The 16763-nt window shown below is 49.8% G+C and overlaps 1 protein-coding gene across 1 annotated transcript in view; it reads right to left on the reverse strand.

Annotated features, from left to right (window-relative positions):
- Positions 1–16763, reverse strand: part of LOC115465678 (SCO-spondin-like) — a 537587-nt gene that overhangs the window by 120546 nt on the left and 400278 nt on the right. Inside the window, exons 85-88 of the mRNA XM_030196374.1 lie at positions 14761–14802; positions 11844–12011; positions 9981–10190; positions 5945–6112 (exon numbers count right to left, since the gene is read on the reverse strand). Of these exons, the coding sequence (XP_030052234.1) occupies positions 5945–6112; positions 9981–10190; positions 11844–12011; positions 14761–14802 (588 nt within the window). The remainder of the gene's footprint in view (positions 1–5944; positions 6113–9980; positions 10191–11843; positions 12012–14760; positions 14803–16763) is intronic.

Consider the following 16763-nt stretch of genomic DNA (forward strand, 5'->3'; position numbering starts at 1 on the left):
TGTAACACAAACTCGTCTCAACTCTTGAAGAATCCAAGTGAAGGAAGAACTTGAACACGAAGTCTTTCTGAAGTAACTGAAGACTAAACTTGAACCTGAAATGCAACCAGAATAAAAACAGTACAGATATCTGGGAGGGGCTATGGATTGATCAGCTATGATTAATGGAAAGAAAATTATCAGGTATGATTATACATAATTTTACCTTCCATATCATCAAGCTGATCAATCCATAGACTGGTGGGATGTACCGAAGCAGTACTCACCCAGGGCGGGACATAGAAATCCCTGACCTCAACACTGAAGCTCCAAACCGGGCCTCCGCCCGTGCAGCCACAGCCAAACGGTAATGCTTGGAGAATGAATGAGCCGAAGCCCAAGTTGCCGCCTTGCATATCTCTTCCAAGGAGACGGAACCGGCGTCTGCCATCGAGGCCGCCTGAGCTCTCGTGGAGTGAGCCTTCAGCTGAATAGGCGGCATCTTCCCCGCGGCCACATAAGCCGCTGCAATAGTTTCCTTGACCCATCTTGCCACTGTAGGCTTAGCAGCCTGCAGACCCTTACGAGGACCTGCAAACAGGACAAACAGATGATCCGATTACCGGAAATTATTGGTCACATCCAAGTATCTGATGATGACTCGTCTCACATCCAGATATTTAAGAGCAGAGTACTCCTCTGGGTAGTCCTCCCTACGAAAGGAAGGGAGACAGAGCTGCTGATTCACATGGAAGTGAGAAACAATCTTGGGCAGGAAGGAAGGCACTGTGCGAATAGTCACTCCTGCCTCAGTGAACTGCAGAAAAGGCTCTCGACACGAGAGCGCCTGGAGCTCGGAAACTCTTCTGGCTGAAGTGATAGCCACCAAAAAGACTGCTTTCAATGTCAGGTCTTTCAGAGATGCCCTCGACAAGGGTTCAAAAGGCGGCTTCTGCAATGCTCTTAGCACCAGGTTGAGATTCCACGCAGGCACCACTGAGTGCAGAGGAGGGCGCAGGTGATTAACTCCCTTGAGAAAGCGCACCACATCTGGCTGTGAAGCCAGGGAAGCACCCTTCAGGCGGCCCCTGAAGCAAGCCAGAGCCGCTACCTGGACTTTAAGGGAACTGAGCGACAGGCCTTTCTCCAGACCTTCTTGCAGGAACGCCAACACTGAAGAAATTGGAGCAGTGAAGGGAGAAAGTGAGCCTGCTTCACACCACGCTGCAAAGATACGCCAAACCCTGGCGTAAGCAGTAGAAGTAGAGCGCTTCCTCGCTCTCAGCATAGTGGCGATGACCTTGTCTGAGAATCCCTTCTTCCTCAGACGCTGCCGCTCAATAGCCAGGCCGTAAGACCAAAGGGGGAGGGATCCTCCATCACCACGGGACCCTGATGTAACAGGCCCTGCTCCACTGGCAGTCGCAGAGGATCGTCCACTGAGAGCCTGATCAAGTCCGCATACCAGGGACGCCTGGGCCAATCCGGACCCACCAGGATTACCCTGCCGGGATGCTTTGCCACCCGGTCTAGCACCCTGCCCAACATGGGCCAGGGCGGGAACACATAAAGGAGCTCTTGTGTCGGCCACTGTTGGAGAAGAGCATCTACTCCCAGGGATCGAGGGTCCCGTCCTCTGCTGAAGAAGCGCGGCACTTGGCAATTGGCCGATGACGCCATCAGATCTAGGCTCGGCTGGCCCCAGCGCTTCGTGATGTCCAAGAACGCCTGAGCAGATAGCTGCCACTCTCCGGGCTCCAAGGTATGGCGACTGAGAAAGTCCGCCTTGATATTCATGACTCCGGCAATGTGGGCCGCTGAAAGCTGCTCCAGGTTTGCTTCCGCCCACTGGCAAAGATACATAGCCTCCTTGGCTAGAGGGGCGCTCTTGGTACCTCCCTGGCGGTTGACATAGGCCACGGGTGTGGCATTGTCCGACAGGACCCGTACAGGCTTCCACACCAGTACCGGGATGAACTCCAAAAGCGCCAACCGAATGGCTCTGAGTTCCAGGAGGTTGATAGACCACTTTGCCTCTGCAGGAGACCAGAGCCCCTGCGCTGTCCTTCCCAAGCAGTGGGCTCCCCAGCCCGACAAAGAGGCGTCCGTCGTGACGACAATCCACTCTGGGGTTACCAGAGGCATTCCCGCAGACAACTTGTCTGTCTGCATCCACCAGCTCAGCGCCTTGCGCACTGCTGGGTCCAAGGGAAGTCGCACAGCATAATCCTCCGAAATCGGAGTCCAGCGCTGCAGCAAGGAGTGTTGAAGTGGTCTCATATGAGCCCTGGCCCAGGGCACTACTTCCATCGTGGCCGTCATAGAGCCCAACAGCTGCACATAGTCCCAAGCCCGAAGAGGAAAGGCTCCCAGGAACTGGTCCACCTGAGCCTGAAGTTTGACAATCCGATTGTCTGGCAGGAACACTCTGCCCACTTGGGTGTCGAATCGAACTCCCAGGTACTCCAGGGACTGAGTCGGGCGCAGCTGGCTCTTCTCCCAGTTGATGATCCATCCCAGGGAGCTCAAAAGAGCAACTACCCGGTCCACAGCTTTGCCGCGCTCTGCATAAGAGGGGGCTCAGATCAACCAGTCGTCCAGATAAGGATGGACTTGTACCCCTTCCTTTCGTAGGAAGGCCGCGATGACCACCATTACTTTGGAAAAAGTCCGCGGGGCTGTAGCCAACCCGAATGGGAGGGCTCTGAACTGGGAGTGTCGTCCCAGGACTGCAAAACGCAGAAAGCGTTGATGAGGAGGCCAGATGGGAATATGCAGGTACGCTTCCTTGATGTCCAAGGAAGCCAAGAACTCTCCTGCCTTCACTGCCGCTATAACAGAGCGGAGAGTCTCCATGCGAAAGTGCCGCACTTTCAAGGCCCGATTGACCCCTTTGAGGTCGAGGATAGGCCGGACAGAACCTCCTTTCTTTGGTACCACAAAGTAAATGGAGTAACGTCCCTTGCCAAGCTGACTTTCTGGCACAGGAACGACCGCGCCCAGGCGGATCAGATTGTCCAAGGTCTGCTGCACTGCCACAGCTTTGACCGGAGACTTGCAGGGAGAGAGTACAAACCCGTCTTTTAAGGGTCGGCAGAACTCTAGCTTGTAGCCGTCTCTGATGACTTCCAGCACCCACGCGTCTGAAGTTATTGTGGTCCACTCGCCCAGAAACGAGGACAGCCGTCCTCCAATCTGCACTGGGGCGTGGACCAAGGCCCCGTCATTGGGTACGAGACTCTGGGGGAGGACCGGAGAGAGTACCTCCGGGACGGCGGTCTCTGCGAAAGGAATGCTGCTTGGGGGAGAAATTCCTCTTGAAGGAAGAGGGGGCAGAGGAACCCGACTTGCCCGGGCGGTACCGACGGGCTTCCTGCAACCGTCCTCTGGAGATACCGGGACGAGTACTAGCCCGAGCCCTGACCTCTGGTAATTTCTTGCCCTTAGACGTGCCGAGATCGGTCACGATTTTGTCCAGCTCGACCCCAAAGAGCAGCTTGCCTTTAAAAGGCAATCTAGCCAGGCGGGATTTAGAGGCGTGGTCCGCAGACCAATGTTTCAGCCAAAGGCACCGCCGCGCAGAGATTGTCTGAGCCATGCCTTTAGCTGAGGCCCTCAAGACATCATACAGCAAGTCTGCCAAATAGGCTAAGCCCGATTCCAGGGCCGGCCAATCAGCCCTCAAGGAATGATCCGAGGGGGAAGCCCGCTGCACCATAGTCAGGCACGCCCTGGCCACATAGGAGCCGCAAACTGAGGCCTGCAAACTTAAAGCAGCCGCCTCAAAGGACGACCTTAAGGCCGCCTCCAATCTTCTGTCTTGGGCGTCCTTTAGGGCCGTGCCACCTTCCACCGGCAACGCCATTTTCTTAGTCACCGCAGTGATTAAAGAATCCACGGTAGGCCACAGATAGGCCTCACGTTCACTCACAGCCAAAGGATAGAGGCGGGACATAGCCCTAGCCACTTTAAGGCTCGCTTCCGGGACATCCCATTGAGCCGAAATTAAGGTGTGCATGGCATCATGCACGTGGAAGGTTCTAGACGGGCGCTTCGTCCCCAGCATAATGGCAGAGCCAACAGGGGCTGAGGGAGAGACGTCCTCCGGAGAGGAAATCTTCAAAGTGTCCATGGCCTGTAACAACAGGTTGGGCAAATCCTCTGGGCTAAAAAGCCGCGCTGCAGAGGGGTCATCCGCTCCATCCGAGCTGGGATCCGTCTCCTCCAAGGAATCCGCAAAGGACCGTTGGGAGACCTCAGACACGCTGCCCTCATCTACATCGGAGGAGACAAAGTCCTCCAAGGCCTGGGAATCAACCCGAGGGCATTTACCTCTGGGAACCTCAACCTCTTTACCAGACGAGGGAGCAGGGGCAGCGTTTTGCATGAGGAAAGCCTGATGCAGCAGCAAAACAAACTCGGGGGAGAAACCCCCCAGACTGTGCACTTCCGCAGCCTGGGCAAGAGCCCTAGACGCACCCTCAACCGGCACTCGCAAGAGCGGGGGAGAGACATGCTGCGCATCCAAAATGGCGTCCGGCGCGACACTCCGCGAAGGAGCCGCGCGGGAAGAACGGCGCTTAACTTTAGCCGCTTTTGTGCCGTCGCCCAAATTAAGGGCGTTCATGGCATTAATGTCTCCAACCTCAAGGGCGGCCCATGAAGAAGCCGTCCGAGCCGCGTGGCCGGCCAAGATGGCGGAGGCGAGGAGCGGGGGATGGGCGTTTATGGCGGGAAAAACCGCCACGCCGGAGGAAGGACCGGGACATTCATCGGTCACGAAACTGTCACCCAACAAGGGCGAATCAGGCTGTAAGACCCCCGCATCCCCTCTAAAAGCGCTCAAGCGATCCGGGGAGCGACCCTTTGCGCCCTCGCCCTCCGACGCCATATGCCACGAGGAGAAGAATCGGGGAACCCCCTGCCCGCTATAAAAAGGTAAAAATTACCTGCTGTCCGCTCCGAGCTGTAACGAACTGGTGTCCCAGTGAGTAAGTGCAATGAACGTTTAAATAAACGTCGAAATAAACGCCTTTAAGGACGTTCAAAATTTTTTTTTTTTTTTTTTTTTTAACGGAGCCAGCGGGAGGGGGGAGAAAAGGAGGGACCTGGTACCACCAGGTTTGCACTTGCTCAAAAGAGCCCTCAACCCCAGGCACTCAACAAAACCTAAAAATTAGGCTTGGAGGCCTAGCCAGAGCTGCTGCTGTGTGTGACCACCACCTGCTGAGATAGAGAACATACTGAGGAGTTTCCGGCAGCACATGACCACATATAGGGAGGCAAAAGTTTGCTCTCTATCTCCACCTGCTGGTAGATGGACACAACCCACCAGTCTATGGATTGATCAGCTTGATGATATGGAAGCTGGATTTGGGGGATGGGGAGACAGAGGAATGCGTTAACTGTGTTAAAAATTTTTAACACTAGTTAAGCATTTAGCGTGTTAACCTCGTTATTAACGTGGTAAATGTACAGCCCAAGTATTTATGTTCATTTACTTAATTTATCCCTCATTTATTTTAAAATATCATTTTTTACTAACATGGTTCTGTTTTATTTATTGTTAGTATTACCTAACCCTGATGCAGCCCTTCGTGGGCGAAACACAGCCAGTGTTGGGCTTGTCTGGTTGTATTTTAGACTTCACAGAGAATTAAAAGTGTGAAGAAAATACTCCTGATTCTGATCTGCTTCTTTCTACCACTAACTGTGAGGGGAGCCAAGCACTAGAACAAGGTACCTTCAGAAATAGTGGCATTTCCATTATTAGAGATTTTTAGAGTCAGACAAACATTTTTTTTGAAAGATTTTAGATCAGGCAGATCTTGCCTGGAGCTGAAACAAAGGAAACTCGACCATATCAGTGGTTCTCAATCCAGTCCTCAGGGCCAATTGAGTTTTCAGGTTGTGCACACCCTTTCCTTGTTCACCGACCCTGCCCAATGAGCCTCTTTATCCTTACCACAAGCCTTGGGATTACAGATCCGGAGTTGATACTTCTCTCCTGGACACTCCTTGCCTCCATTTTTGGGTGGAGGGCTGACGCAAGCTCGAGTCCTCACGGATTTTCCACCTCCACAGGTCCGGTCACACCAAGACCATGGGCTCCACTTGGACCAGCTGCCATCCACTGAAAGTCAGAGAAGACATAGAGGGGAGTGAGAGAGGCAAGGGCGTAAGGGACAAGAGACAAGAAAAATAGAAAGAAGGAATTAGAAAACAATGTGAGAAAACAAAATTAGAAGAATTGGAGCAGAAGAAAAAAAATGTAGATATGCATGAAGCAGGGGAAGAGCAATGAAGCAATTCCTAAAGGCTCTATTTCTGATCTCTGGATTAGCACATTTCCCTAGAGTTTAGCTATACCCTGTTCAAACAACAGAAGGAGTCAGCCCTGTGGCTCGAGTGATAAATACTGTGCACTGCCATGTAGGTCCCTGGTTGGTTATTCAAGTGGGGTGTTGCATTCTTCATGTTGGTGGGGTATACTTCAAAGGTACATTGGAGCTGTTTAACTAAGCTTCATAAGCGTCGATACGCACCCAATGTGCGCCAAAATGGAGTTACCGCGTGGCTCTTGCGGTAAATTCATTTTTGGCGTGTGTCTGATACGCGCGCCCAAAAAATAATTTTTATTTTCGGACGCGCGTACTGGGCGCGCGCCAAGTGGCATTTGACGCGCGTAGGTCATTACCGCCCAGTTACCACGTGAGACTTTACCGCTAGGTTAATGGCTGGAGGTAAGGTCTCAGACTCAAAATGGACGCACAACAATTTTCATTTTGCTGCCTGTCCATTTTTGGCAAAAATTTTTAAAAAGGCATTCTACACTACCGCAGGCCATTTTTCAGCGCACCTTTGTAAAAGGCCCCTCTGTTCCTTATGTGTTGACATACCAGAATGCCACAAACCCCTTTTTGATATTCTCATTACTATACATTCTCCCATACATAACAACATGCTAATCCCAATATACACCCTCCTCCCATTCCCCTACCTTTACCATCCTCCTTCTTGCCCATCTTATCTATCCACATTTATTTTGTTACATTTGTACCCTGCGCTTTCCCACTCATGGCAGGCTCAATGCGGCTTACATGGGGCAATGGAGGGTTAAGTGACTTGCCCAGAGTCACAAGGAGCTGCCTGTGCCTGAAGTGGGAATCGAACTCAGTTCCTCAGTTCCCCAGGACCAAAGTCCACCACCCTAACCACTAGGCCACTCCTCCACAGCATCTAAACGACCACCTCTTTAATTACTATATTACAGCTGCATCCACTCTATGTAAGCCGCAATGAACCTGCTAGTGAGTGGGAAAGCGCGGGGTATAAGCATTACAAAGAAATAATAATAATAAATAACAAAAAATAATATAACACAAAAAAACGATGCTTTCTAACTGGAAAAATTCTTCACTACTCAATGACCATTTGTGGTGGAAATCTGTTTTATTATATCACAAATATGAATTTGATTCTGCTGAAATTTGGGGTTCAGCAATTAAAAAAAAGAGCTGTATGGTCACCACTCACAGATTTTCTTACTTCCTCTGTAAACGCTACTTGACTCTGTTATGTAACTCCAACATATCAAGTTACAGACTTTTATTTTCTATATTTACCTCCGTCTCTTATGCGTAATAGTTATGCGTTTTCAATATCTATTTTGTACATTTATAACTGTTGTATTTTATTTGTTACATAAATTCAGTAAAAATTTAATGGAAAATAAAAAGATACCATTCAAAGCCCAAGGGGAGTCATATTAAATGTTTAAGAGTGACACCTGATGGTTAGATTAAGAGTCTATGGTGGCAAAGGTCTGAAAGAGCCTGGTTGCATGGCCACTAGCCCCGGACCATCACTACAACAACTGTCTGAACCAGTGACGTAGCTACAGGGGGCCACGGGGGCCTAGGCCCCCTCAAACCGGCTTTGGGGCCCCCAATTTGGCTAGCCAGGGGTCCCCAACCCCCAATCCCTGCCAGCTAAGGCGTTTGTCTCACGCTGGTCTTACATTGCTGGCGCCCTGTCCTGTTTTTCAGCACCGTGCACGCTTGTTTTAATGAAACTGAGCATGCACTGAAAGCAGGACAGGGAGACAGGCAATTTAAGAGTAGTGTGGGACAAACGCTTTAGCCAAGGTACCTTCCAGCGGCAGTGGCGGCGGTGGAGGGGGAGAGGCAGTGGCAGAAGCAGTACCTTCCAGTGGCAGAAAGGATGCAGGGAGGCGGGCCAAAATGTGCCCCCCCACCTTGGGCACCTGTCGAAGTCTGGCTACGCCCCTGGAATCTGAACTAAACATATGCATAAAGCTGAAATGTGATATAAACCGCAGCATGAGAATCATATAGAAAGCCCCTGGAGTACAGAGCAGTCTGTCTACTGTGGTTACAAGCAATAGGTGGGGGTTATCCTCGATCCCAGGAATCTAGGCCCTCATGATCAAAAGCAAACTCCAGCGCTAGAGGCTGTTAATGCCATACTAGCGCCGGAGTTTGCTGCCGACCCATGATCAGAGCCCTCGAGCGCGTGAAACAACGCACTCAAGGGCTCTTAGCACAAGTAGCATGCAAATGCATGCTAAACAGAGCTCTTAGCGCAAGTAGCTTGCAAATGCATGCTAATCAGCGCTTAATGCATTCATCCCCAATGATCAGCATCCAGCACGCCAAAGATTGGGTCGCTGGCCGCGGCAAAATCTACGCCAGCTCCGAGCTGGCGTTAGGGTTTGCGCCGATCATTGGGAAGGAATGGTGAGCCCTGTTCAGCATGCAGTTGCATGCTGGCAGGCCCCCGTTCTCCCCCAAAAGCAAACGCGAACAGGGGCTGGAGGTCCTGTGGACCTCCGTTCCCCCTGACGATCCCACCCCCACATGTTCAGGGAGGGCTGGAGATCCGGTGGGTCTCCAGCCCCCCAAACCCCCAGAAAATGTGAAGTGGCTGCCGCCACTGGCCAAACCCTCTCCCACCCTCCCATCCAGCGAGCGAAGCCACCCCAACTCCCCCCCCCCCCCAGCGTATACCAATCTCTGGTGGTCTAGCGTGAGTAGAAGTAGTGACAACCCCCCTCCCGGCCCCCCCTACCTTTAGTTGGAGGAGGGACGCAGCCTGCCTCCCTCCTCTTCCAGTGGACGACATTGCAAAATGGCGGCGCCCTGCCCCGCCCATTGCATCCTGGGATACGCTGGGCGGGGCTACAAACCTTGTAAGGTAATCGCTCCCTTACATGGTCTGTAGTCCCGCCCAGTGCATCCCAGGATGCAATGGGCAGGGCTGGGCGTCGCCATTTTGCGATGTCGTCCACTGGAAGAGGAGGGAGGCAGGCTGCGTCCCTCCTCCAACTAAAGGTAGGGGGAGCCGGGAGGGGGTTGTCACTACTTCTACTCACGCTAGACCACCAGAGATTGGTATACGCTGGGGGGGGGGGAGTTGGGGTGGCTTCGCTCGCTGGATGGGAGGGTGGGAGAGGGTTTGGCCAGTGGCGGCGGCCACTTCACATATTCTGGGGGTTTGGGGGGCTGGAGACCCACCGGATCTCCAGTCCTCCCTGAACCTGGGGGGGGGTGAGATCGTCGGGGGGACTGGAGGTCCGCCGGACCTCCAGCCCCTGTTTTGCCTTGCTCGGGGCAGGGGTAGTCAGGGCCTGGTGGTCCCATGGACCTCCAGCCCCTGTGTTTGACAGGTTTGGGCTTTTGACAGCCCAGACCTGTCAAACAAGTGTGGGAGAAATGTGCTGAGCGCATGCTCAGGTACAATTCTCCCGCACTTCTACCCCTTGATCAGAGATAATAGCGCTGCTTAAATTTGCATGCATTATCTCTGATTATCGATGCAGAAAAGCCCTGCGCTGTTCCAACGCTATTTTTAGAGCGCTGTTTGGAACAACGTGGGGCTTTTGATCATGAGGGCCCTAGTTTGTTAGCTGGGGAGAGAGGCAGCACTGTGACTAGCATTTCTCTTAGGAGTGCAGAGCTTGATGTGAGAAGTCTTCCTACCTTTGCAGGCCTGGAGATTACAGAAACGCCTCTCACTGTTTCCTGTCAGGATGTCCTCACACCAGACACCACTGTCCCCTGGAGGATTGTATGTGCGCAGGCGTCTTTGCTGTCCCACACCGCAGGAGCGAGAGCACTCACTCCAGTCTGACCATGTGTTCCAGGAGCAGTTCCTGCTGTGGCAGTCCTCACCAATGCATAGAGGGGTATCTGAAGGAATCACAATAAGGGGAGGAAAAATATCAGAGAGACCAGAAGAGTCTTCCAAGGGCAACATCACTTATTGTGAAATGACAGCAAGGCAGGAACAATATCTAGGAAGCTGCAGATCCACTTGGAATATATCAAAATAATAATGTACCTAAACCCAGTGAAAGGGCAGACTTCCATGGTCTGTGTCCCATATACGACAAGACAGATTGAGATAGGCTAGAGTGCACTTCGAAGGCAGCTCCAGTAGTTGGAACGTAAGGACAGTGCCGGGTAGACTTCTACAGTCTATATCCCAGAAATGGCAAAGAAAGACCAGGATCAAGTATTTTATATCACATTCATTGTGGGTTTAATCATGAATTGATAATGAGTGTTGGGCAGACTGGATGGACTGTTCAGGTCTTTATCTGCCGTCATCTACTATGTTACTAGATGATCTGCACTGGTGTATCATCTTTCTTATATGATTTTCTAATTCCATATGTTCCAGGCCATTTCCTCCATTCTTCTCATCAACATCGATTAGTCATTCCCTCCCATCTCCAAATTCAATCCCACTCTGCCCGATCTTTCTGCTGTAGGGTGTCAGCTTCTATTCTAAGGAATTTCTTTCCACTCCACCTTATAGGCTATGAATGCTTGCCTCACCATGGTCTAAGTGCAACCCCTTCCATCAGGTATTTGCAGGGCTTTTTTAAAGGAGATTCTCGGGGGTACTGAGTACCGTCACCTTTCCCATTACCTGCTAAAATTGACCCATGGTCCCCAAGTATTAATGAAAGAACCCAGGCTCTGCACACTAATGCTGCTTTTTCTTAGATTCTGTGGTTGATTGCAGGGGGCCTGGCTATTGTGGAGTGGGTCATTCAGTGACCACCCAACCCAACCCATGAAGGATGGCCTAGCATTTGAGTACCAGCACCTTTTTTGCTAGAAAAAAAACACACCAGGTATTCATGTTCTTTTCACTACCTCCCTCCCGTATTGTCTCTTAGCAATAATTCTGTCCCTTCCCCATTCCTTTTAACGATATTGATTGTAACCTAGGTTCTCTGTGTGATCCCCTTTCTTACCTTATATTTAATTTTATTCTTGCTGTAAACAGCTTAGCTACTTTTTTTTTTTTGTTACATTTGTACCCTGCGCTTTCCCACTCATGGCAGGCTCAATGCGGCTTACATGGGGCAATGGAGGGTTAAGTGACTTGCCTAGAGTCACAAGGAGCTGCCTGTGCCTGAAGTGGTAATTGAACTCAGTTCCCCAGGACCAAAGTCCACCACCCTAACCACTAGGCCACTCCTCCAATCATAAATTGCAGTATATTATGAAATGTAATATGAAAATGGTGAATATATTACCTGCTGCATTTGTGGTGGTGCGGGTATAATATGATATTAATGAATAGTGGTTTAGTATGTGTGAATGCTGTAGTGGTGTGAATGCAGTGTGAGGTTAGTGTGATGTGTACTGTGCAGATGTCAGGGCCGTGTGAGGATGGAGAGAGTTATCTTTGAGCTACAATGGTGATATGTGAGTGTGGTGATGTGTTACTTGTATGCTGTGGGTTTGTCAGTAGCTCAGTGTGAGGTTAGTATGTTAACTGAGTGCCTGGTGGGGAGGAAGGAAGATGGTTGAGTAGTGGCGTGTTACCTGTGCACTGAGGAAGATTGCAGCTTTGCTCCTGGAACGATTCTCCTGTGCAATTCATCCCTCTGGCACAGAAGCGTGTCCGAGTTTTCACTGCTGGATTCTCTGCGTCAGTGCAGGTCTTTGAGCAAGGAGTCCAGGAGGACCAGGGCTGAAACCCCCCTTCCCAACCTGGAAAGGACAAATGCAAAGAATCCACACTAGTAGACCAGACAAGAGAAGGAAAATACTGCACAGAATAGTGCAGTATCAATCAGAAGATATCAGAAGGCTGGAAAACCTATTCTATATTGAGTGCTGGTTACAGCCCAACCGAACCCAGCATCTCTGATATCTGCCAAAACCAAATCTGAGGCCGAAACTGGCTGCTCGGTTTTGGCAGAAACCTAAACTGAAAAACAAAATTCCCCCTTTCCCCCAACCTGACCAAAAAAGTCTCCGTCCAGAGCCGAGTCAACCCTCCTCCCCTTAGGAAGGCCTGGCGGTCTTGTGGAGTCTTTGAGGGCAGCCCCGTGTTACAGCTCCATTTGCAACGACTGCATTGCAGGAGGTCCCGGCAGCCATTTTGCAACTGGAACCAGCACAAGTGGGGTTTGTTCCTGCACTGAAGACTCCACTAGACCATCAGGCCCTCCTAGGAGCCGACTCTCTGGGTGCTGTGGGTGCTTGAGCACCCCCAATATTGAGAAAATTCCTTGTATGTGTCCAAGGAAGGGTTATTTCCATAGTGCTTAGCACCCCTAATAATTTTGAAAAGTTGGCTCCTAAAGGGATGGGGGGGGGGGGGGGTGGGATGATTGCAAAAGGGGAGGAGTGAGTTTTGGGTTTCAGTTGAAAATGCACAGGCATTTTTAGCCAAAACCAAAACCTAGATTTCGGAACCGTTTCGGTGCCAAATCCGAAAACAAAAATGAAATTTGGTCTGCCTCTAGTGCTGGTAAAATGTTCATATAGAAAGCACATTCGGTTCCCAAATCATTAAAAGAAAAGCATGACTGGAGCATTCATGTGAGCACATACAGTGGTGGAAATAAGTATTTGATCCCTTGCTGATTTTGTAAGTTTGCCCACTGACAAAGACATGAGCAGCCCATAATTGAAGGGTAGGTTATTGGTAACAGTGAGAGATAGCACATCACAAATTAAATCCGGAAAATCACATTGTGGAAAGTATATGAATTTATTTGCATTCTGCAGAGGGAAATAAGTATTTAATCCCTCTGGCAAACAAGACCTAATACTTGGTGGCAAAACCCTTGTTGGCAAGCACAGCGGTCAGACGTCTTCTGTAGTTGATGATGAGGTTTGCACACATGTCAGGAGGAATTTTGGTCCACTCCTCTTTGCAGATCATCTCTAAATCATTAAGAGTTCTGGGCTGTCGCTTGGCAACTCGCAGCTTCAGCTCCCTCCATAAGTTTTCAATGGGATTAAGGTCTGGTGACTGGCTAGGCCACTCCATGACCCTAATGTGCTTCTTCCTGAGCCACTCCTTTATTGCCTTGGCTGTATGTTTTGGGTCATTGTCGTGCTGGAAGACCCAGCCACGACCCATTTTTAAGGCCCTGGCGGAGGGAAGGAGGTTGTCACTCAGAATTGTACGGTACATGGCCCCATCCATTCTCCCATTGATGCGGTGAAGTAGTCCTGTGCCCTTAGCAGAGAAACACCCCCAAAACATAACATTTCCACCTCCATGCTTGACAGTGGGGACGGTGTTCTTTGGGTCATAGGCAGCATTTCTCTTCCTCCAAACACGGCGAGTTGAGTTCATGCCAAAGAGCTCAATTTTTGTCTCATCTGACCACAGCACCTTCTCCCAATCACTCTCGGCATCATCCAGGTGTTCACTGGCAAACTTCAGACGGGCCGTCACATGTGCCTTCCGGAGCAGGGGGACCTTGCGGGCACTGCAGGATTGCAATCCGTTATGTCGTAATATGTTACCAATGGTTTTCGTGGTGACAGTGGTCCCAGCTGCCTTGAGATCATTGACAAGTTCCCCCCTTGTAGTTGTAGGCTGATTTCTAACCTTCCTCATGATCAAGGATACCCCACGAGGTGAGATTTTGCGTGGAGCCCCAGATCTTTGTCGATTGACAGTCATTTTGTACTTCTTCCATTTTCTTACTATGGCACCAACAGTTGTCTCCTTCTCGCCCAGCGTCTTACTGATGGTTTTGTAGCCCATTCCAGCCTTGTGCAGGTGTATGATCTTGTCCCTGACATCCTTAGACAGCTCCTTGCTCTTGGCCATTTTGTAGAGGTTAGAGTCTGACTGATTCACTGAGTCTGTGGACAGGTGTCTTTCATACAGGTGACCATTGCCGACAGCTGTCTGTCATGCAGGTAACGAGTTGATTTGGAGCATCTACCTGGTCTGTAGGGGCCAGATCTCTTACTGGTTGGTGGGGGATCAAATACTTATTTCCCTCTGCAGAATGCAAATAAATTCATATACTTTCCACAATGTGATTTTCCGGATTTAATTTGTGATGTGCTATCTCTCACTGTTACCAATAACCTACCCTTCAATTATGGGCTGCTCATGTCTTTGTCAGTGGGCAAACTTACAAAATCAGCAAGGGATCAAATACTTATTTCCACCACTGTATGTCGAAAGCTTCGAAAGCATGTGGAGAATGCCAGCAGTAATCATGTTTTCTAATATTTACATAGACTAAGTATCAACAACCAGTTGTAGGTGATAGCTTTTCACTGGGTCAACTCATTACATCTTTGGCTACTAATGAGTCACTCTAATTGTCACCTCATTGTTAAATATTTGAGCAGATTAACATGGCACCCACAATATTTCGCTCTAAGAGTTAGATGGATATGCTGTATCACCGACTTGGTCCTTCAAGCCTAGGGTCCTATAAATAAAAAGTAGTTTCCAGAAAATATGAATGTTAGCTACCTGGCATGCCTGTAGGAGGCTCCACAGTAGGACCAAGGGCTGCTGAAAAGAAGAAAGAAAGAAAAGTAGGGTTTTGAGTTCCATTTTTTTGGGCCCTACATATCTTCCAAGGAATTAAAAATTAATTCTTATTTTATTTATTTTTAATGTATCCAGGGGCGTATCTAGACTCCGGTGGTAGGGGGAGCCAGAGCCAGAGGGAGGGGGCACATTTTAGCCCCCCCCCGCCGCCCCCCTCCCTGCCATTACCGGACACCCCCCTCCCTTCCTGCTGCCAACCCTCCCTCCCCGCTGTCGCTTACTTTTGCTGGCGGGGGACCCCAACCCCCGCCAGCCGAGATCCGCTTCCTCCTCCGAGTCCTACCTTTAAAAATATTTCTTCAGCTGGCGGGGGACTCCAACCCCCACCAGCCGACCCGAGATCTTCTTTAACTTTCTTCTATCTTCGTCCTCCGCGTGGCCGATGTGTTGCTGCTGTTGTGCAAAGCTGAAATTCAGTTTCGGAGTCTGACGTCGCAGCACGTTACGACGTCAGTCAGACTCTGAAACTGGATTTCAGCTTTGCACAACAGCAGCAACACGTCGGCCACGCAGAGGACGAAGATAGAAGAAAGTTAAAGAAGATCTCGGGTCGGCTGGCGGGGGTTGGAGTCCCCCGCCAGCTGAAGAAATATTTTTAAAGGTAGGACTCGGAGGAGGAAGCGGATCTCGGCTGGCGGGGGTTGGGGTCCCCTGCCAGCAAACGTAAGCGACGGAGGGGAGGGTTGACGGCGGTAGGGGGGCCAGGGCGAAATCTGCGGGGGCCCAGGCCCCTGTGGCCCCCGCAGATACGCCCCTGATACCCGCCTAGTAAACTAAGGGACATACAATAAAAAAAACACAAAATAATCACAAACATGATATATGACAACAGTCTCTCATCAATTTAAACATTATATTCCCATAAAAGCCTGAAGGAAAAGATGTGTTTTTAGAGCCTTTTTAAACTGTAACAAAGAAGGACAGAATCGCTCCCAAGAATCTTCCTTAGCACATTGCTGAGAGATACGAAAGGGGTCGTAAGGAGGCTTTGGGTGCCATCTTGAATTGAAGCCTTTGGTTGGGAACCAAATTTGATCTCCATGAGAGACTCTTCCATTTACGAATACAAATGGAAGGTACCATATCGACATCACTTAAAGATTAACAAAAATCAAGATTTACTTTTGTGGTTAGACAACATTCTGAATTTTGCTTTGTGATTTAATTTAGAAAGTGCTGTTTTCTGTTACAAGGATGCTATGTGGCACAACAATCCAGAGTAGACGGGGACTACCAAGGCTAACAAAATACGGTAAAATTAGTTATTACCTGATAATTTTCTTTCCATTAGTCCCGACAGATCAATCCATGGGTTATGTCCCTCTGCCAGCAGGTGGAGATAGAGAGAACTTCTGAGGCTCTATATGTGGTCATGCGTAGCCACCCAAACCTCAGTATTATCTATATCAAAGCCATGTAGACATTCAACTCACAACTAGAGAGCCATTCTCCTGTCCTCAGAAAATTTAAGTACACCCTGCAACCGCAACAGTGGGAGAAACTCGTACAGCTCACAGCAAGTAAGGAATTCGCTCCAATCCCCGTTGAACAAACAATGAACAATCTGAAAACGCAACTCCAAATATGAACTATAAATCAAACAAACAAAATAAGCAGAAAATTCCAGGCAGGGCCTCTGGATTGATCTGTCGGGACTAATGGAAAGAAAATTATCAGGTAATAACTAATTTTTACCTTCCATAGCGTCCCACAGATCAATCCAGAGACCAGTGGGATGTACCCAAGCAGTTCTTAAGTACGGCGGGACCCAGAAATCCCAGTCTGCAGAACCGAAGTCCCGAACGCAGCGTCAGTCCTCGCTGTTACATCCAATCAATAGTGCTTTGATAAAGTATGAACAGACAACCAGGTAGCCGATCTACAAATCTCCTCCAATGCTACTAACTTAGACTCCGCCACAG

The sequence above is a fragment of the Microcaecilia unicolor genome, chromosome 1, assembly GCF_901765095.1.
Source record: "Microcaecilia unicolor chromosome 1, aMicUni1.1, whole genome shotgun sequence".
Lineage (NCBI taxonomy): Eukaryota > Metazoa > Chordata > Amphibia > Gymnophiona > Siphonopidae > Microcaecilia > Microcaecilia unicolor.